The sequence below is a fragment of the Gavialis gangeticus genome, unplaced genomic scaffold, assembly GCF_001723915.1.
Source record: "Gavialis gangeticus isolate Ggan-Ray unplaced genomic scaffold, GavGan_comp1, whole genome shotgun sequence".
Taxonomy (NCBI): domain Eukaryota; kingdom Metazoa; phylum Chordata; order Crocodylia; family Gavialidae; genus Gavialis; species Gavialis gangeticus.
In genome coordinates, this window is record NW_017729015.1 from 18,100,366 (window position 1) to 18,121,892 (window position 21,527).

Here is a 21,527-nt window from a genome sequence, read left to right on the forward strand (position 1 = left end):
TCGGTGCAAATGGGATGAGAGCCGCAGAGGACAGAGCTGTTTCTGGGGTCTCCGATGGCTGTGGCTGGAAGGGCTCGGTATAGGACGCGCCCAGAGTTTGCGGTGGTCGGCGGCTGGGTTTTCATGCCGTTGACCAAGCGTGCGTGGAAAGCATGAGATGTAATAGAGGTGGGATTAGAGGCGCCGGCTCCGGAGAGAATTGGTCCCTTCAGGAGGAAAGACGACGGGAACCTGAATTCCCTTATTGCGGGAGAGGGCAAGCAGAGCTTGAGCACAGCAGGAGCAGAGGAGACTCCTTTTGTTCTCATTACGTCCTGCTGGTGGGCCATAAAATCACCTGAATTTGGAGGCCAAGGATTCCCAGCTCACCTGGGAACACCTAGAGGCTTCGCTGCCATTCTGCTGGCGATGCCCTTGTTTCCCCTCCCTTGGGTTTGTTCTCCCAGGGGACTTTGTGACGGGGTACATGGGGGGCTGGAGTGGACCCGTTTAGGACGCTCTGGATAAACGGGGAACCAGGTTCTGGCCCAAAAGGACTTTCCAGGACCGTGGTGCCCTGATGACCGAGAGTGGTCACCGTGTCTAGTGATGGACGGAGCCAAGTTCTCTGCTAGAGAAAATGGCCAGATCTTTTGTGCCTCTGCGCGGGTGTGTGAAATTCAATGTGAGCCCTGAGTAATGGAGTCTGTGGGTGGGAATCCTCCATTCTCCCCAGCATTTATGGCCCCCAGACAGTCTAGTTTTCTGATTGCCGGCACTAACATTCCTGCACAAAAAAAGAACAAGCCGGGGTGTCTCTGTTACCGTCCCCACCCACTGTCTAGGGAAAGGCCTTAGATGTCCAGCTTCCTTAATTCACCCAGGATGTGGTCTGGGGAGCCCCGAGTTTGAGTCCTTGCTGTGATGGGTAAAGAATGGCTTGTATTTGGATGGAAGGGATGGGACCAGGTCACTCGTGCACTCGTCTGTGCGTACGGCCCTGCGGGAGGGGTGGGTCGGTGGTACCTCTGGCGCTCAAATGGCAACGTCTCAGCTTGCGAGCTTCCTGCTTTACCGTGTGATAAAGGGACAAGGCACCTCCAGATTTGCTTCTAGGGTGGAGGAGTTCCCCGCCTAGGGACTAGCTGGCTTTGGTCTGATGATGGGATGGGGAAACTTTCACCTGGAGAGCCCTGATTTGAATCCAGCCCCAGGCTGGTGGTGCGAGGCAGTTTGGTCCACGGGAAATGAAGCCCAAGCTCAGCACTGCTGCCCCTTCCCTGCAAACATGCGGTTGGGCCTGGGCCTTGGTGGCTACCCTAGTTGAGAAGCCAAGGTCTGAATGGGAGGGAGACGGCAAATTCTCCTCCCTTCTCCGGAGTCGTTCTCGGGGACAGGGTGGAGATGCACTGAAGCCCTGTCCAGGGAGAGTTGCCTGCCGCTGTCCCCCGAATACAGGCCTTCGCGGCCAGTAGCCCTCTGGGTGCTGCATTTGCTGAACTCAAGCATGTGGGGACCTTGATACAAAGAGATGGTGCCCAGGGTCAAAGGAGAGGGGGCCATAAACCAAAGTCTCCAGAGGAAGTGGACAAATGGACACAGTCAAGCCCGGAGGTGTCTGGCGAGGTGTTGAGAATGGGGGGTGGGATGTGTCTGCCATGGGGGATATCTCCATCCTCCACAGTGCCCCGCACCAGACACTGGGTTAATGCCTGCAGCCTCCTTGATGACCCACTCCTTCCCCTCTCCATTTACATATGTGAATGATGACCCACAGGAAGTAATTGTGGGAGAAAGGGAATTGGCCTCTTTAGATCTATCAAATCACTTTATTACAGGAACCAGGTTTGAATGGTCCTTGCTGGTGGGGATGAGAGTCTCCTTTTCTTCCCCCCACCCCTTATCTCATCTCAAAGAGTGGGCAGGACAAGAGACAACCAGGGCTATCTAGCTTAAAAAAACCTCTGAGCTTAAAAAAACCTCTGAGCTTTTTTTAGACCGGAGAGATGGATTTGGGGGGCAGGGTGTTGAGCATGGGCAGCTGGGTTGGATGTGCCCCAGGATGCAGTGAGCTGAGTGCTGGCAAGGTCAGCTCCCCCAGCTGGCATAAATCAGGAGGGCTGGGAAGCTTACCCCATCTGGGCAGGCAGGTGGCCCATGTGTTTGTGCCTCTGTGGGGATCCCCATCTAAAAGCATCCCTGGGTCTGGGTGTTTTATGTCAGAGGAAACTGCAAGTGGCCTGTGCCCAGCCACCAGCAGCATGGCCAGGAAGAATGGGGTAAATCCCAGAGGATCCCTGAGAGGCCAGCAGAGACGGCCACAGAAGGGGCTCTTGAGGAATGGAATAATATAAAAACATGTGAAAAGTTGCCCCAGCCTGGTCCAGGAATTAACCCCCATCATCCTCCTGCCCCCGGATAGCAGGGGCTGAAGGGAAGTGCCGTGGCTGACACGATGAGCGGTGCCTTCAGCAGAGCCACAGAGCTGCACACCTTTGCTGAGCTGCGGGGCAGGACTGGGGTGTGCTGCTTTGGTGACATGGAGGAGGTCCTGCAGGGGCTGAGCTAAGGTTCAGGACATCCATGCGGAGCTAAGACTCTCCTGGGTCCCAGCCTGGCCCCTCGGTGACAAGCCCGTCCTGGCAGAAGCCACGTGCAGTTTTGCCTTTCCCAACCCAACCCACCTGCCTTCCCCAACACCCTTTTAAAAGGATAATTTTGCTCCGTACGTGTGGAGCACCGTGCTCTTTACGACCTGCTCCAAGTCTACGAGGAGGGAGTTGGTAGAAACCAGATTGGGGTGTGGCGCAGTGGGACTGCTAGTATGGTGGGAAAGACATGCTTGGCGTTTGCAGCCAATACCTGGTAAAAGCAGCTTCCCCCAATGAGAGTGCAGTAGAGGGACATCTCTGCTCGTATCTCTGGGTGCGGATGCGACCATGGACTGCACCGCAGTCAGGAAAGCCGGGCTTTTTAGCTCTACGTTGGAGACCAGAGCTGCTATCATTGCTGGAGAGTGAAAGCCCATGGGTTTTTATCACCCTTCATTGCATTTGTTGGCTTTGAGGGCACTAGAAACAGGCAGGTCCAGAGCACTTTGGTTAAAACGCTGTTCCCTGACATTAAAAAAAAGTGTGGACAGACCAATGGGTCAGGCCCACAGCACATCTAGTCCTGGTGAAAGCTGGTGAGGTTGGTAAGGGCTGTGTGCCTGGCTGTGTCTGTGCATGCATGCAGGGGTACATGCATGCACACACTGCTCCGATGGGTCTCCGATTGCTAAGGAAGTGCCCAGCTGCTAACGCACTTGCACTCACTCGGCGTAAAAGTCCAACCTGCTGCCACTCTGCTCAACTCTCTTGAGTTCAAAGCTGCCTCTCCCGGATAAAGTTCCCCCTGCAGGTTTTATAATCCCTAAAGGGTGCAGCTCTGCGCATCTTCCTATTGTGCATATTACAATGGCAGAAACCCAAGACACTGCGGCTCCCTTGCACCAGGCCCTCAACAGCTAGATCTGTCCAGTGGGAGATGAGTGACTTCTCCCAGGTCACAGGGGGCCTTGGCAGGGCCCGGAGCTGAACCCAACTCAGATGAGTCCCACTCTGTTACTTTAAAAGGCCACGCTAGCTTTAACCTCCAGTACAGCTGCCCCGTGGCCAGCCCAGAAAGGGGAGAGACCCCCTACCTCTGAGACCCAGGCACTGGCCGGTGAAAAGGAGCGTGGGAGGCTGTGTGAACCTGTGGAGGTTTTACCACTAGGGTTTTTCCATCTTTCCCGGTCTCCACCTAAGGACTCTGAGGATGCAGAGAGGTTCTGCACCTTGCACAGTCCTGGGCTGGTGCACGGAGAGGACCATCAGGCATCTGAATTCAGAGGTGAATTTCTGCCCAACTCTTGTGCACTGGGATTTGCTCTCCATTTATACCTGGGGACCGACCCTCCCACCTGAACAGGGCTGCATAAAGGTAGCTCTAGCCGTGCAGTGTTGCAGGAGTAAATCCGAGAGCATGCTGCAACCCCAAAGCCCAGGTTGGATTCAGACTGCCTGGTGTGAAAAAAGAGCGGGCTTGTCCCATCCCTCAGCGCACTTAAAAAGGGGCTCTGAGCTCCTGTCTCTGTCTAAAGATTAACTGATCACTGCAGGCATCTCCCTTCCCCCACCCTGGGGCTTGGAGAGAGAAAACACCCTTAAGTCGTCTCCAAGATAAAGTGACTCCAAATGAATGGAAATCTCTCCCCTGCTGCAGGGAAAGCGAGCCTCACATCTAACCTGGGAAAGCCGGGCTGCATTTGAAATCTAGACTGGGCCTCTGGGTCAGAAGAGCAGGTTTCACCATGTCCTACTGTTTCCACCATGAATTTGCTCTCAAATGGTGGCTTATGAGTGGGGTAGGTCTGTACCCAATAACTTGTGCTTTTGGTTTTGGTACCCTTGTACCCTAGGAGCTTATCCACACGCCTAAGTGAATGCGATTCAGTTGGGGTGGGGATTGTAAAATGCAGTCACCCCTCCTTTGATTAACAATTACGCAGCTCCTCTTCGAAAAGCAAGTTAAACCTAAGGAAGAGAGCACTCTTGTTGGGGAATAAGAGCACCCACAAGGGGAGTTTCAAGGCAGAGTGAATAAGAAATAGATCTGCATGTGCTGAAGAGCCTTTATTTCAGCAGGAGAGAGAGATCTAGCTCGAGTCAGTGCAAAAAAAAGTGGGGGAAGATGGGGAAAGATATTTTAGAAGATGGTCGGTTGGGAAGTTTAAGATGTGCAGCTCTTCTGGAGCGTTGGTTGTAGCTGTTTTGGTCTAAGGACACAGGCAGGCAAGGTTTTTCGGGTAGATGTGATATCTTGTATTAGCCCAACTAAATAATTGGAAAAACTGCTCTTTGCAAGCATTCAGGCACAAACACCCTTCTTCGCCCTATGCCTTCAGCTCTTCTGGAATATCTATATGCGGATTTTTTCTGGACTACCTAGTCCGGACAACTTCTCCAGGCAGGCAAACCCGGGATTTAAATAAAATAGATGCTCATTGCAAAATCAGCGTCCACACGCAGCCTGGCAACCAAAATAACTTCCAGCGAGAACTGAAAAGGATGTTGTTATTTCTGTCGTGGTTTGTGTGTAGATGAGCAAGGGGGAAGCAGGCTTCTCTTTCTCTCTCCCTCTCCCTCTCCCCCAGTTGTAAATGCCCTCCAGCAATGGAGAAATTAGCCAAGTGATTCAGGGAGAGGCCAGGAATTCTATTCATTCAAATGTTCCCTCCATCTGCATGGCTGCATCAGCACATTCAAATGCTTTCCCTGCAAGGCCCAGCTCTCCAGAGCGAGGTTATCCTTCCCTTGCTTCTGACCACTTTGGGGGGGAGGGGGTAGCATTGCTGATTTTGTGTTGAGGAGGGTATCCATCTGGCTGACAAAGGGATCCGACTCTCTGATGTACTGGAGAAGTGGAAAAGCAGCCACGGAAGACACTGGGTGGCCAAATTTCAGCAGCTGGTGGTGGGGATGAAAAGGCAAGCGTGCATCCCAGGCAGAAGCGGTTATCCCATACGCGGATCGGGTCTGGACGAGGCAGCGGTGGCTGACGATGCTCGGTCCACCTCGCCCGACTGGACCATGTGTCTGCTGGGGGGATGCGGTGTCTGGGGTTCGCTGGGAGACGGCTCTTCCCCGAGCGGGCTGTGGAGAGGCCCCTACACTGCACGTGGGAGCTGGGGTCTAGCTGGTCTTGCCCTCCCTGCTCTCTTCCTTTGCAAGCCTGGGCATGGGGCAGGTCAGACTGGCAGGGACCGGGTGTCTCTTACCCGACTGGTGCAGACTCCTGCGGTGTAGGTGGTTTCTGGGCCTTTCCTGTACTCTGGTGCTGTCTGAGTGCCTGACGTTGGGTTAGCAACATCAAACCCCCCGGTCTGAGATGCATTAATCTGACTTAGGTCTTTGGACTCGGTGTGGGGGTATTTGGATGGGTCATGAGGGCCTGTGATACCAAGGAGGTTAGACAGATGCTATGATCGTCTCATCTGCTCTCAGACATGGGTGGTAGAGACCAGCCATCTCTGAAACGTGCCAGGTGTGCTGGGTAGCACCAAGGGACTCCCGTCACAGACTGGGCTCCGGCTGCCAACTGAGCGCATGGATCTCATCTTTCCTCCCTTCCAGGGATGTCTTGACACGAGGCTTTTCATTTTAGGCCGGGCCACTCCAGACTAGCCTCGACCCTGACTTGAAGGGGGCATTTCATTCCCTTTCCCACTCCTGGCTGTGTCCGTTCCCTTTCCACCAAGCCCTTCTCCAAGTGGGAGAACAAGCGAAGCGGTTACGGTCTTCTTAAAGCCTTCTTCCTGGCCCATCCGTCTCCGTGTCCCTCTCCCTTCCCTGCATGTGTAATCTGTGCCCCAAGACGTCCTGCTTTACCTCTCCTTCCCGCCCTCCTGCCACTCCAAGTACGACTGCCCTGCTGAGCCGGGGCCCGCGGCCAAGTTCCCTTCAGGGCCTGCCAGGCCTACCCAGTCTCGGGGCCAAGCAGCTTGCTGCCCACCTTCACTCGCCAGCTGCACCATGCGGCCTCTTGCCCTCCCGGCCCCGCCTTGCCTTTGCCAGCTCCCTCCATGCTCAGGAGGTTGAGGTCAGTGACCCTGTCCACAGGGGGCATCTGCTGTCCTGGTGGGTTCTGGCATGGGGGCAGGTCAGATCCCACCCACGTAGGACCCAGGGTTTGATGGACGACGCGCAGAGGGGCGTCGATAAGGATCAGGGGCCTGTTCCCTTCTCGCCTACCATCAGATCGCGTGACGGCTGGGTGCAGAGTGCAGCCCTTGCCCCTAGCACAGCAGAGACCCGTGACACCCTGTCTCCGTCAACTGGGCCTTTATGTCTGGGCCCAGCACGGGGCTCATTTGGCTGGGATGGGATGGATGGCTGCGCTGGCGGCTGTGGGCAGCAAGCGTTATCACAGCTCTTTGCAATGCCTCGGCTAACAGATGGTTGCAGCCCAGTGGGTTTTGCTGTTCCTTGATGGCTCCATGGTCGATTTGAGACCCCGCTTGATTGTCGTCTCTAGCCTCACCTTTGAGTCCTCCCAACTCTTTGCCAAGGCACCTCCCCCCCACCCAGTGGTTCAGCAAAGGGAGGCGTTATCCTTGTTTGTAAAAGGGGAAACTGAGGCACAGAAGTGACAGACCTGGCTAGCCACCAGGGATCTGGGCAGCTCAGTTGTGCTGGTCCCCCCGTCCTGCTCTGGCCCCCTGCCTTGCTCTGAGGCCAGGAAAGGCCTCTCCGGGTGAGGGCAAGCACTGTGACCAGTGCAGGAGGACAGCTCAGCCAGTGCGTAGTGAAGTGGAGTGTGGGAGGATGCCCCGAGTATGGGGATGCTCAGGGAGGATGGGCTGAGGGGCTCTGAGCATGTGGTGGGACCTGGGGAGTACAAATCACTCATGAGACTTTGCAGGGAAATCAGAAAAAAGTGCCCACCTTCTCCAGAGACGCCTGCTCCTGCCCCCGCAGTGGGTTTTGCTGGTGGTCTCCCCTACGCCAAGAACTGGGTCTGCTAAATGCTCCCCAAGTATTTGGGCGGGGGGAAATTATCTCCTATACCCAAGTACCAACACCAGCTGTCATGACCCACAATCTTCGGGGTGGCGGGATTGGAAGGGTTTGGCCTGGGCTTTGAACAAGGCACAGGCTGTCACTGAAATAAGGGTGAATTTAAACCCAGAGCATGACCAGCCTTGCTGTGGCAACACAGCTGCCCCGATAGAGCCAAGCTCACGGTGCCATTGCAGCCATACAGGGAGATCCCGGGCAGCTGGGCTGTGTCAGTCGGGGAGCACAGGCCCTCACAGCCCAGCAGCAAAGTGCAATGCAGCCCTGGATGCGAATGCCTGCGAAACCCTGTGGAAATATCTGTGTTTCGGTTCCACGGGGGCTTCTCTTGCAGCTGTGGCTGAGCCCACGTGGCAGGACGCAGCTGCTTTGTGTGACACGTGCTTCCAAGGTTGCACCCTGGAGGAGCCCAGGCTCGGGGCGGCTGCCGAAGGCCCCTTCCAGATGCGAGGCTGGCTCGACTCGCTGACCAGCGCTGCCAAGAATGTCCCCTTGTGTGGAGCCGGCTCCATGCCCTTGGGGGACAAGAGCACTGTATCCTGGGTGGGAGGCCGCGAACAAAGATGACCCTCAGCCGGGCTCAGAGGCCGTTCCTGAATGCATCTCTGTCCGCTGGCTGGACGGAGCACGGGGCGGGGGCTCTGGAAGCAAATTCCCAGCCCTGCCACTGCCTTGTTCTGCAGCCCCGGGCAAGACCCTTACCCTCGCTTTCCCCAGACCCTGTGGATGAGACCTGAGAGCCCCAGCAAAAGGAGCTGTGGAAGAGCAGGCCTCCCCCACAGCCTTTCACTGGGCAAACTGCTCTAAAGAAAGCCACTGCCCGGTGCTTTTGGAGCGGAGATGCCCTCCTGTCACCCGTGATGGGGTGTGGGGCTGTTGTGGGGGACTGAGATGGGAGGCTCTTGGGATGGGGACCTCGCCTCTGCAAGATAAATGCCGGGGGGTGCGTGAGCCATGGGGCTGCGCATGCAGGGGCTGGGGGCTGCTGTTTCTTGAGGGAGCAGAGGTGGGGGGGGTCGGGCATCTTCCCTCCCCCCCCCGTGGCAGGTTCACAACGACCATCCTTCGCATTTGAAACCCGATGCCAGTGCCCTCCTGCTGGGCTCATGGCCCTTGTCTCTCCCCCATCCCCAACCTCTCCTCTGTCCCTCCATGCAGCGTCCCCTACCCTGGGTTGGGACGAAGCTGCTGCCATATCCACCCCATGCTGCGCCTGCGCCTCCCTCTCCCGAACACCCCCCCCACTCCTTCGTGCCTCCTGACCCACCCCCTCTTTCTGACTTGCACCGTACCCCCTCGGGGAGCCGGGTGTAGACACCCCGGAGCCCTGCTGAACAGCTCAGCGCTGCTCGAGAGCACGTGTGTCATGAGCCCCGCACTGCTTCCAGGGAGTGGGGACTCTCCACCGGCTCGTTGGGGGGGATCCACATCCCACCCCTGCTGCGCCAAGTGGTTTCCGCGTGGCTGCTCTGCCAGACGGGTGCGCAGAACATGCTCTGTGAAGGGGCATCTGCTGTGCGGTTGCAGACACCGGGCAGCCCCCATGGAGCCCAAGCATCCGGCTTCGCCGTGTGATTTTGCCGTGTCGTAGGCTGGTCCCAGGACCAGCGCGCTCCAGCTGGGGCAGGCTCCACATCCGTGCCTTGGGGACCATGGGAGTCACCCCTCCTCCTTGGCTGTAACCCGAGGGGCCTGCCCAGACCCTGCGCTGCTGGAAAGCAACAGCTCCTGGGTTAGTCTGTCCTGGCTCACGGCGGTTTCTCTGCCACAGTGAAAAACTTCAGGGACTATTTTCCTTTGGAGGGGAGGGAAGCTACTGCTTAGTTGGGCTCTTTGCCCAGAGCAGCCCGGAGAACATTTGGTAATAAGGAGCCCTCGGGGATGGCCGGCGACACTGCTGAAGATGAGGGGGAAACGCCGCGGTGACTGTTCAGCCCCCAGCTGCTCTTAGTATGTCCACCGCAGCTGGGCCCTGCCGAGGATGCTTCCCCCCCAAAGGGGACCTTCCAGTGACATGACCACGGTGCTGGCTGTGGAAGGGAGTCCCGCTAGGAGTGCAAGCAGCTGGGGAGAAAGCGGAAGCAGGGCAGGTCGTGTCTCCCATCCCAGGAGCTGAGATGACTGCTGGGGCAAGGCGCCTCCGGCAAAGAGCAACGCGTGTCCCACAAGGAAGAGGACCTGGGCGGGGGGGCAGACAGGGTGGACAAGACTGGGTGCCTGTTCCCTGGAGTGAGGGAGACCGGGGCAATGGGGGTGACGTTTGGGGCAGAGAAAGCAGCGAACAGGTCCATGCGAGACAGTGGGGCTGAGGTCCTCGGCCTGTGGAAGAGTTTTTCACGCAGGTGGCAGGGCACAGAAGCGGGGGGCTGACACCAGGGGGTGCTTGAGCGTCTGTCAGAGCCCGGGGCAGAGAATGGGGGGCTGCCCCCAGGGTGCAGGGGGGAGAAGCAGGCCGGGCCCTGTGTCCAGAGACAACTGGGGCTTGGATTGGGCCACGCTAGGACAAGAGACCCTTGGCCCCTAGGCGCGCGGAGGCCCTGAAATGATCCCGCTCTGCCAGCCTTTCTGCTCGGGTGGTAAAACACACACGATGAGGCAAAGCCTGCCTGAGTCTGCCGAGAGCCTATCTTGTTCAAAGGCAGATCAGCTCTGAATTCAACTGAGTAAAGCCCGACGCTCATGCTCCAAAATCTGACCGAGCAGAGCTGCGCGGCGAGCCTCTTCCTCCTGGGCCCATCCGTCTGGGGCTCTGCATACTCCCCACACCCAGGCGGGCATCCTGCACGCAACCCTGGGGTTCGCTGGGTCTCGACCCAGGAGGCCGAGAAGCGACTTGAGGGGAAACGGCCACGGCGCTGGCTCCGGTGGGCCGTCTCCCGTGCAGGGTGGCTGGGGGCAGCGCGGCCTTTCACATGCAGATGCGCAGGGTCCAGTCCGGCCGCCCTCCCCCCATGGCGACCCGGGAACTCCTGGAATCCGGCCAGCGAGCAGTGGACAGGGACATCTCTTTGTTCTCTGTGTCCAGCCCTGGTGACTAAAAGCAGAGCCCCTCCCCTCCCCCTTCCAGTATCTCTCTAGGCTCTTGCTCTTTCCCCCCTCTTCTCTCTCTCTCTTTTTTTGGGGGGGGGTCGCGGAGAAGGCCTGGGAATGTTCCTGCTTTGTGTGTGGTGTGGGGCGGGCCGGAGGGGGAGGGGGCTTTGGGCCTCTTCCTTTCAGATGCAGGAGGTATGCAGCTAATTCAATGGGCTTCAGTTTGATTACCTATCTGATAACAGAGGAATGCCAACAATGTGTGTGTTTTGGGAAGGGGGGAGGGAGGGGCTCTGGGGACCACCAGCCTCTCAGCAGCTCACTTCAAAAGGCCCTGGGTGGGGGGGAGCAGAGGGGGAGAGCTGCTAGGCTCCTGCCCTGGTTTCTTTCTCTGCCCCCCACCCCCCTCCCCAACTCCCCAGGGAGAGGGGTTTCCTTCGGCCTTTTGTTGGGGTTTCTCCTTATCTCTCCCAGAAAACAAATAGCAATATGTCACGGTTCTGCCGCAGCACATGGCGGCTGCTGAAATGCAGCCACCTCTGGGGTGGAGGGAGGCGCTCCGTGCAGCGCAGCACAGGGGGGCCGAGCTGGGGGCAAGCCCTCTGCCCAGAGGAGCGGTGGGATCTTTCCTATCCCCGCCGAGAGGGAGGAGGGCTCCGCAGGTTCCCTTGCCTCGCTGTGCTGCAGTGCCAACCGCCGCCAAATGGCATGGCAAGGGGTGTTGTGAAGCAACAGATGCATGGGATGAGCTTTCTGGCCCCAGCTCGTGATCAGCTTCTGTCCCAGAGCACCTGGAGTCTGTGCCCGGGCAGAGGTAAACCCGCTGGTGTCCTGGGAGCCTCCCCAGAGAGTTGGCTGGCACCTTCCAGCCCCAGCTGGGCGAAGGCGCCTTGTGATCGCTGCAGGCTGGCACAGGCCGGCTCCCCTGGCAGGGAAAGGCGGCTGCTTCTGGCGTGGAGCATCCACTCGGCCGCAGCCCCCGCGCGGGTTAGGACAGGCAGCGAGGGGCGTCCTTCCCTCCCCAAGCGAAGGGCGTCGCGATGCAGCTGACTCTAAAAGGAACCGGCACCGCCACAGCCCTGGCGCTGGAGACAGCCAAGGCAAAGGGGGTCTCGCGGAGGTATCCGCCAGCCTTCCCCTCTCTCTCCTCTCTGAGGGGAAACATTTTAGGAGCAAAGTGGGACGAGGGGTATTTTGGAAGCGCGGAGGGGAGGTGACACCCTGTTGCTTCTGTGGGGCACTGGCCCGGGAGCATAGGCCAAGCGAACCCCTGGCCCTGGCCATCCAACCCAGCCCCTCCGCAGCATGGAGCTGGGCTTGGGGGGCAGCGAAGGCCCTCGCGCCATCGGCCCGGAGCCCCGAGGCTCGGGGCAGGGGATGCAGAAGGGGCTGGGGGAGGCGTCGCCGCGTCGCTCTGTACGCCGGGGCGCTGGAAGCCTCTGCAGACCAGGCCTCTGTGCACGTCCCTGAGGGCCCGTGGGGCTCGTTTCTCCTGCCCGGACCTCCCCTCTAAGATGGCAGCGCCGCGAAGCGGATGGAGCTGAGCCCCACTCCACCTCTGCAGGCCGCTGGCTGCGGGGGCCAGGCCCAGCCCTGCTTGGAGCCGCCTGCCCGAGGATGCTCCACAGACGGGGCTGTTTAGTGCCATGGGGGCTCCCCAGCGTCACCGGGGGGCCCGCGCTGGGAAAGGGGTGATATTGTTGGCACGGGGAGATGAGAAGCGCCGCGTCCTCCTTTGAACTTGGAGATCCTCCTGCCAGCCCTGAACCCACCCAGACCTCCCCCACCAACACTCGCGTCCTGCTGGGAACATCCATCCGTCAAGATCCATCGTCGCCCCCCTCCCCTGATCCTGCCTTATTCAGGACCCTCCCGTGGGGTGGAGAGGGGGGTCTTGGAGGCGCCAGGGGGCCGGGAGAAGGGCAGATCTAATCCCCCCCTCCCCGGGCGCACACCACACACCCTGCACGCCCAGCACTGGGCATTTTCCTGCGGGCTTCAAAGAATGGGCTGTGTGGGGTCACGTGACCCGGGTTACTGAGTAACAGATGAATGGTGGGAATTCTCCATTCATAAAAAAAAAAGAAAGGGAAGAAAAAACAGTGCCGCGTGTGGACCAGATGGGCAGGGAGCTGGAGCCTGGGAGGCTGCAGGGAAATCCCCAGCATGTCACTCGGCCAGGGGAGGGGGAGTTGCTAAAAGAGAAGAAAATTGCTTTAATGCCCACCCCAGCCAGATTGCGACTTAACTCTTTCCTTGCCCTTCCCCTCCACAAAGCAGATGGGGGGGGGGGCAACGGATCCCACTGGCTCTAACCGGACCTGACCCATCCCGGCGAGAACCGGTGGCTTTGTGCGGCCTGCTAATCTCTCTGGCAAGGACCAGCTGGCGGGAGGGAGATGGACGGGCAGGTGAACGCCGGGGGCTCGGATGCCGCAGAAACGCCTCGATGTCTGTAGCCAATATGCCTCCTGGCTCCCGTGTGTCAGAAGGGCTGAAGCCTGCGGAAGCAGGACGGGTCATTGCCGGGCTACACTACATTTGCCTCGACTGCTGTGCAGGCGCCTGAAATGGAGCCTCCTTGGATTGCGGCCGGTTAGGAAACGGGCAGTGGAAACGATCTCGTGATTCGTAGACTCCCTAGGAAAAAGGCTGGGTTTTGTCTCCAAACCATCCTGGGCGAACGGCGTGCACTTCTCGACGGCCATTTCATTAAATTGCCTCCAGAAGCAGGGTGAAAACAACCCGCGCCGCTTCGGTTACGCTGTGATCCTGGCTGGTTTCTTCCCCTTGGTGCCTCTAGAAAGTACTCGGGATGGATTCCCAAATGGGACAAACTGAACTCAGAACTGGGAGGAGGGGGTTACCAAATCCTGCCAACGCTTGTTGGGACAGCAAAGGGCTTTTGCATTTCTCTGTTCCCGGAGAAGCTGCTCAGGGAAACACAGGGCCTGACTGCTGCAGATGACGCCGCACAGCACCGTGGCGGGGAGCGGAGCGGGGGTGTCAACCACGTCTCTTCCACTCACGGGTTTGTTTCAGAAAGCAAGGAAGACCCGAGTGCCACGGGCCACCTCGCGTGGTGCCACTGGAAGCGCTGGGGCAACACATGCTTGTTCGGTGCTTCCCCACAGGCCTCCTGCTAGGGTCCCAATCCTGCAAGCTGCACCCGGCTGAGGTCACGGGTGCTCAGGACCTTGCAGGCATAATTCCCGCAGGGAGGGGCAGTGTGCGGCAAGGCGCTGAGTGCGAGGGCCCGGGGCTCTGCTCGGCTCACAGCGAAAGCATCTCCTTCGAGCTCGTCCCTGCGTGGGCTTTGGTGGGCCCTTGTCTACCAAGCTGGCAGGTCCTATGTGGCTCTGGGTGCACCCGGATTTCTCCAAGACTCCAGGCTTTGATGCCGACAGCCCTGGGAACTAGTCTGCATGGAGCAGTAGAGCCGAGGCAGCCCCAACATCCCTCCGTGCCCACCACACCGCTGCTGCGCCTCCATTCTCAGCCTCGAGGGGCAGCTCAGGCTCTGAGACCTGCTGAGCCCTCGCTGCTGGCAGAGGAGGCCTCATGACCTCCATCCTTGTTTGCTGGGACCTGGACGGAGCCCGGGCACCGCATCAGGTGGGGGCAGGCCCAAAGGGGCAATGAGTAAGAGCCCGGAGGCCCCTTTCCCAGCCTTCCCATACACCCGGGGCATTTAGATTCAAGCATCTCTTTGGGCCAACAGATCAGCCAGCTGTTCTCTGGGGGGGGGTCACGCTCCGCGATCTGCACCTGTCTGCCTCAGTGTACCCGAGGGCAGAGGAGAATGCCCCCACATGTTTGCGGGGATGCACCTGCAGTTCCCACGCAGGCACTGGGGGGTTCTCCTGGTCCCCCAATGCCTTGTCCCTCCTCCGGCCCGCAGAGCAAGCTGCACATGGAGGGCTTCCGCAGCCTGAAGGAAGGAGAAGCCGTGGAGTTCACCTTCAAGAAGTCGTCCAAAGGCCTGGAGTCCATCCGCGTGACGGGCCCCGGCGGCGCCTTCTGCATCGGGAGTGAGCGGAGACCGAAAGGGAAGAACCTCCAGAAACGCAGATCCAAGGGAGACAGGTAACAGGGCCGCGAGGATGGGGGCCAGGCGCCGTGCGCAGCCCCATCCCCCAGGCTCTGCCCACCAGCGGGTGCCGGAGCTGTGGGAGGGCGCCCTGAGTGGGGCTGCCGTGGTGGGAGGAGATGGCGTCGAAAGCCTCTCTGTGGACTCGGCTCTGATCTGCTGACTCCCTTCTCACCCCAGCACCAGGCTGCCCTGCCAGGTGCCACCCACCCTGCCAGGGCCACTCCTGCCTCTGGTCACTCAGGGCCTCCTCGTCCCTAAATGCAGCCCAGGATGCATTTAGGAAAAAGGAACGATGCAGGTTTGGGCACCCACACAGCTAGGATAGAGGACTGGCAACTTGCCCAGAGCCAAAGCATCTGCTTTTGCCGGGGGGGACCCCACCCTCAAAAAGAAGGGCAGGTTACCCCATCCTGCGCCACAAAAGGTAGAAAGGAGCCAGGCTGGAGAAAGCCCATCTGGCTGCTGGGCCGTGAGGACACAGCTGGGAAGGCGTGAGGCCGAGCGCCGCGGAGCCGTTGGGAACAGGAGGGCTCTTGCCATGGGGCTCCGGGGGGCGGGGGTGGGCAGTGGCCCTTCCTCTGTGAAAGATGCTTCCTTCAGCCTTTAATGAGTGGCAGATGCAGATTTCGGGGGAAAGGGCAGAAAACCAGAAGCGAAAGGCCAGAGGTCAGAAACACCCAGGGCCGAACGGCATGGGCCGATGCTCCCTTTCTCTGCGCCTGAGACGGAGCCTCGTAGCCACGCAGCCGATCGGTGGGAGGCCGGGGGGCATCTTGTCTAGTAAAAGCTCCTCCTTGTGACTGCTCAGGAAATGGCTGGACATCCTAGCAAAGTCCCCCCTGCAGCCTGGGGGCCAGGCTCTGGTCAGTGCTTCACCCCTACCCTGCCCTCCTCTGTGGCCTGGGCCTTGCCAGGGGCTTCCCTGGATAGTCTTCCAGTGCATCCGCGGTGCCACGGCACGGCAAGGCTACCCCCTTGTGGCCTCCCTAAGAAGCTCGGCTGGAAGCATTTGAGCCTCTCCGGAGGAGAGAGAAAACCTTCATTCTCCCCCCGGCTTTATAGCTTCGGTAGTTTTGCTCAGGAGGGTGCAGGATTTGACGCGGGCAGACCTGCAAAGGGGCAGCAACGTGGCTGTCAGCTTGGGCCACGCTGGTCCCTGAGCTGCTGCTACGGTCTGGCTGCCGTCATGCCCTTGCTACCCTCACCTGGGCTAGCTGCACTGGTCAGGCGAGGGACACCCTGGCTGTGCTGCGAGCAGTCCCCGTGGAGGCAGGCTGGAGATGGTGTGGTTACGTGTCTGCTGCTCCCCGGTGCACAGCAGGGAGCCACGCAGCTGTGTGCGTGGGGGCTATGCAGTGGCCATACTGTTTCACATACAACATGCCCGGGAATGAGAGACTCCCGCTGTTTTTGAACGGCAGAATGAAGGAAAAAAAGCAATCTTGCCTCATAGCAAGAGACCAAGTAGCTGCTGCTCTGGGTCCAAAATTTTACTTTTAGTTTCGCTTTTGCCTGGGGAGCAGCAAAAAAACCACTCTTACCGTACTTTTTGTATGTAATGCACACTCCAATTTCCAGCAGCAGTCTTTGGGGGAAAATGTGTCTTGTATGTGAGGAAAATACAGCAGTGTCCTGCCTTCCTGGAGCAGGAATTCCAGTATTCCCGTCCCTGACCGATGCTATGAAGTCCCAAGTAGCTCCTGATTCCTCACAGCAGTGATAGGGATGTGTCATTGCTGGATGAAAATGGCTGCTTCTCTCCCACCACCTTCTTCTCCCCATTTCCCCAAAGCATGTGGAGGTGAGGCCCCGGGGAAGGCGTTAGAACAGCATTGGCTGGGAACAGTCAATCCAACTAATCCCCTCCCTGGATCTCGCTCTCATCCTAGATGCTACAACTGTGGTGGGCTGGACCACCATGCCAAAGAGTGCAAGCTCCCACCGCAGCCAAAGAAATGCCACTTCTGCCAAAGCATCACCCACATGGTCGCCAACTGCCCCATCAAAGCCCAGCAGTCGCCCAGCTCTCAGGGAAAGCCGGCCTATTTTCGGGAGGAGGAAGAAATGCACAGCTCGCCCCTTCTTCCTGAAACCAGGGAATGACGGGGGGAGACTTCCGCCAGGATCCAAAGGCTTCAACAAGGCATCAGTCTTCAAAGCAAGCGCAGTGAGCAGGCTCTGCCATCGTGAGGGGGTTGGGGGTAAGAACATGGGGCAGGAGGGCAGCGGCTTGGAAGGGCAGGGGATGCCTGCGGGGTGACAGCGCTGGCATCAGGACAGAGGGAGGAGAGAGGGGGTGCTGGCTCCAAAATCCCAGCCTCTCCCACGCCCTGTGAAACCTCTGTCCAGATGCCTCGGGGGAGAGCGGGCAGCGCCATCACCCTGTACCTCCCCTCACCGAAAGCCACTCCAAGTTACTCCCTCTGGTCAGGAGGGTTTGGGAACCCTTTGTGGAGGCAGAGCAGCAGCATCTGAACCAGAGAAGCACAGAAGTGACTATACACAGTAAGCCAGAGCTGCCACGCCACCTTTTCCAGGGCTGGGCATGGGTGAGCCTTGTAGATCTTGCCAGTATGCAGCTCTGCATTGCTGCTTTCTGGGGGAAGGTCTGACATCTCGAGCCCCTCGGAGTCAGGGCAGCGCAGGACGCTGCTCCTCTGACTGTAGCCTGCTTTGGGAAGCGCCTCTTCCTTTGAGGCTTTCCACGCAGGATGGCAGGGTAGTGGCAGAGGCTGAGACCTGCTCCTGCTTTACGGCCTTTGGCTTCAGAGCCACCAGCTCTCCGCCTTTCTCCTCTCCTGGTGGCCCAGGTGGGGAGAGAGCTGATGGCAGAAGCTTTCTGTACTCCAAACCTCCTGTTTTGGCTCCTCCTGGTGACCCAGCCCTTGCAAATCCAGCAGCACGTGACCTCAGCTCTGCAGTGTCTTTAGCCGAGGGTCCGTAGAACAGGCTCTTCCCTTTTAGACCTATGCTCACGGATCAGACGGAAGCAGTGCACGGCCCCGTTGCAGGGCACCCTTCCAATACCAAACTGTAAGGAACGGGAAAGATGCCAGCCTGGGGGGGGGGTCCTTCCTGCCTGGCTGGCACTGCTTCCCGCAGCTCCTGCTGCTGGGCAGACAGACGCTCGCTGTCTGTCTACATGCGTGGGACCACGTCGCCTCCCTGGGGATGACACAGGAGCACAGAGATCAGGCTGGGCCCTGACACACAAAGAAGCCATATATTTTTTTTCCAAGCCATCACAGCCTCAGAGCATCTGAAATGAAAGTGTCTAACACAACCTCTGGCCAGTCGGGCCTGCTTCTTGGGAGGCTTCCTGCTGCCTTTTGCAGTGGGTTCAGATATGGTCCAGGCAGCATCCAATGGCTCTTCCCTCCACACAGGCCTGGTCCCTCAGTCCATACGCATTGTCAGCATGGCTTTCCTTGGCCTGGAGGCACAGGGTGACCATCTCTCCCTTCCAAGCTGCTGCCCTCTTTCCCCCTCTCCCCTTCCCCCAGGGCTCCCTCGTCTGCCTTTATTTATTGGCTCCTGGGAACAGCTGTGTCTGCAGCACCAGGCTCCACCTGAGCCGAAGCCGCTGCACCATGAACCTGCACTAAGACGTGCGCGTATGACGTATCTTTGGGTTTGTTTGTCGTCTTCGTTATTTTTTTTAATATAAATATTCTGTTTTTTGTATTTTTGTATATTTTAATCTTAAAGAGAGAGAGAGAGAGAGAGAGAAAGGACAGAATTACTGCAACTTATTCTCAGGTATTCAAGCAATCTCAGGGATGAAACATCTCTGTGGCCTGTGGGCCAGACAGAGTGGATTTTGTGGGGGTTTCTTCTTTTTTGTTGTGGGGGGTTTGTTTTTTAACAGCACAAAGACAGAACAAAGTTTGTATGTTATGCTGGAGTTCAACTTTGCAGCACGGTCTCTCGGGGATGGGGTCTTTCATGACGCTGTATTGTAATGGTCTCTTCCCCTCCCCTCTGTGTTTACCTGGAGCTGGGGGCGTTGTGGCTGTGGGTGGGTGAGGGGAAGTCAGGCAGGGGTGCCAGGGGTGGGGGGCACAGCACCCAGTGTCCATGCTGGGGCACTGAAGTCCAAAGACTGTCCCAGCCTGGGGTCCTTATGTTGGCTACGGCCCGTCTTTCTTGCTCCCTCTCACCACTGGCTGGGAACCTTCCCCTCTCCCTAGTTTCTGCCCCAAGCCAGCATCTACTCACAGCCCCTCTCAGCTCTGTTGCCCCACCACAAACTCCAGAGTCTACCCTGGAGGCTTTTCTGTCTTCTCCAGCTGTAGGCTCTGGAGACCCCTCTTATGGCCCAGGACTGTGCCCGGTCATGGGTCAGCAATCAGGCACAGAGCCCTGGCCCATGAAGAAGGGGGGTAATGGGGGTACTACAGCTCTGGGAAGGAGGCAGGGATTCATCTGGACTGAGCGCAACAGGGAACCTTGTGTCCTTGCATCCTATAGCCCCTGTCCCTAAGGATGCAGGAGTCTCCTACAGCACAAAGAGGCAATGAGGTCTGCCCCTCTGAGAGCTCATTCCCTGCTCTGAGGGGAGGTGTTGGCCCCGAGAAGCCTCCTCACCCCTCACCTCTTCTCCCCAGACTCTTGGGATCCCAGCTGTGCTGGAGAGAAGGCCTTTGTGCAGGAGCAGAACTAGGGGTGGGCAAGTGGGACGCCACACCGCCAGCTTTGAGGGAGCACCAGAATGGACGCCCCCAGGGAGTCTGTGCCCAGGGAGCAGGCATTGGCTGTAGGGACCCTCATGCCCCTTCATGCAGCTGCTGCTTCTCTCGCCACCAAATCCATTGCTGCTGGGGACAGCGAGCCCCAGGGGAGTGGCGGCGGCTGCAGTAGTGGGGGCACAGGAGCGTCCACCAGGCTTGGAAAACGCTGACCTGGGAGCAAACTTTCCTAGTGACACCTCTGCCCCTGTCAACCTAGGTCTAATGGGCTTTCATCCTCAGGGCTACTCTGTGGGCAAGAGGTGACTGGAGCCATGCAAGAAGTGCCCAGGGCCAGTCTTTGCACCCAAGCTCACAGCAAGTCAGGTACACTTGCTCCCTTCCCCACCCTCACCCCTACCTTTCCCCAGTTGTTACCCAGCCAGGGCTGGGAGGGACTATGGACTCCTGTTTGTATTTCATGAGCTCTGGCTGCAGGCGTGGGGCCTGCCGTGCCCTGCCCTGCCCAGGACAGGACCGTACTAACACAGTGGGATGGTTCAGAGCGTGCATGTGGTTTTGTAGGTAGTGATAGGCTAGATTTTAGAGCTGGGCAGGAACAGTCAAGGAACAGCTCCAACTTTCCAAACAGGAAGCAGGTGGGGAATCTCTTGGGCGGGGTGTGGTTAGGATGATTTCCCCTTCTGAGGCTCCACTGTGCTGCTGGGAGCGTAATACTCGCCTCATAACCCCAAGTGCTCAGGGACTTTTTGGCAGGGGCCCGATCCTGATCCTGTGGAAGTACAAAGCCACATTTCCATTCCCTGGGAAAAGCATGGTGTCCCAAAGGGAAAGGATCAGGCTAGAACACGCGGCCCTGCCCAAGAACTGGGAAAACTGACCGGCCCACACAGACGGCAGGATTGCCTCTCCCACTGACACCAGCAAATGAGCCAATGCAAAGCTACTTAGATGAACTTCCAGAGGCTCTGGCATAGCTCATTTCTGGGCTTGGTGGGTGGAGAGGGTGCCTTGGCTGGGTTCCTGCCCTGCTGCAGCAGTGTTTATGGTGAAGTGGTGGTGGATCCTTTTGGAGACAAAAGGAATTATTAGGATTTTTTTTCTTTTAATAGTAACGGAATCAATACAAATCTGCTTCAGGATAACAGCTTCTCTGCCTGAACAGGGTACATGCCATCAAGTGCATTGGGCTGTGTGCGTATAACCCTGGGTTCTGGCATCCACAGGTCATCCATGGAGGAAACTGTTGACCAGCCCCTGGTGCCCTGGGTGTGCCAGAGGGTGACACTGCCCCTTGTGGGTTTTGGATCTGTCTTGATGAATTGTGTAGAAGTATTTTTTTCCCATGTAAGCAGTTTGGTGATTTCTAGATGTCTAGTGCATGTAAATACCTCTGTAAATCTCTCCAGTTCCTTTCAGTATTCTCAATTATTGTTTACAAACTTAAAAAAAAAAATAGGCAAAGCATCTAATGGTTTTTTTGGACCAGGAAGACAGGATGTCCTCTGTATGCTCTGCCTTGCACCTCTGCCTCTGCAGGGAGATGACTTCCAGAGCTGTTCCCCTCCTGTGCTCTGGTAACGAAGCATATCTTAAATGCCACTGCAAGAGAGAATTCCTTGGGCTTCTCCAGAGCAAGAGGCAGCTTGAGTGCAGAGAACAGCAATTTATTTGTAAAGGAAAGCCACACAGGGGGGATAGATGGACTTTGACACTGTTCAACCAAATCTCCTGTCCTTTTGTCCAAGGTTTGCCAAATACCTCACACTCCTCTCTCTACCTCCATCTGCCAAATGGAGATCTCTGCTGTGGTGCTTCCTACTCCTTGAGAATAGCTTTGCAAATAAATTGCTGCTAGAAGCGTAGCACATCACCCTCTCCTCTGCCAGGGTTGAGTTTGCAGGTGCTGGGTACTATGCATTGTGGGACAGAGTGAATTGCGGGTATTTGATGCTGTCCACGCTCAGGGTCACTGTGGAATAATGGAGCATTTGAATGTATAAGGGAAAATTGTCCCTCAGGGGACTTCTCCTGCCCTGGTGCAAAAAACTTGAATCAGGTGGCTACAAGATTGTCTACTAGGAGACGGAAGAATGTAACTCCATGTTTACTGCTAGCAACCAAAGCTTGTTTGCG

General features: G+C 57.8%; 1 protein-coding gene across 1 annotated transcript; it reads left to right on the forward strand.

Annotated features, from left to right (window-relative positions):
* Positions 1 to 14,437: 14,437 nt before the first annotated feature.
* On the forward strand, positions 14,438 to 17,121 carry LIN28A (lin-28 homolog A). Its single transcript, XM_019512564.1, has 2 exons — positions 14,438 to 14,696; positions 16,593 to 17,121. Exons 1-2 carry the CDS (start codon positions 14,485 to 14,487, stop codon positions 16,804 to 16,806), a joined length of 426 nt encoding a protein of 141 aa, XP_019368109.1. The 5' UTR covers positions 14,438 to 14,484; the 3' UTR covers positions 16,807 to 17,121.
* Positions 17,122 to 21,527: the final 4,406 nt, after the last annotated feature.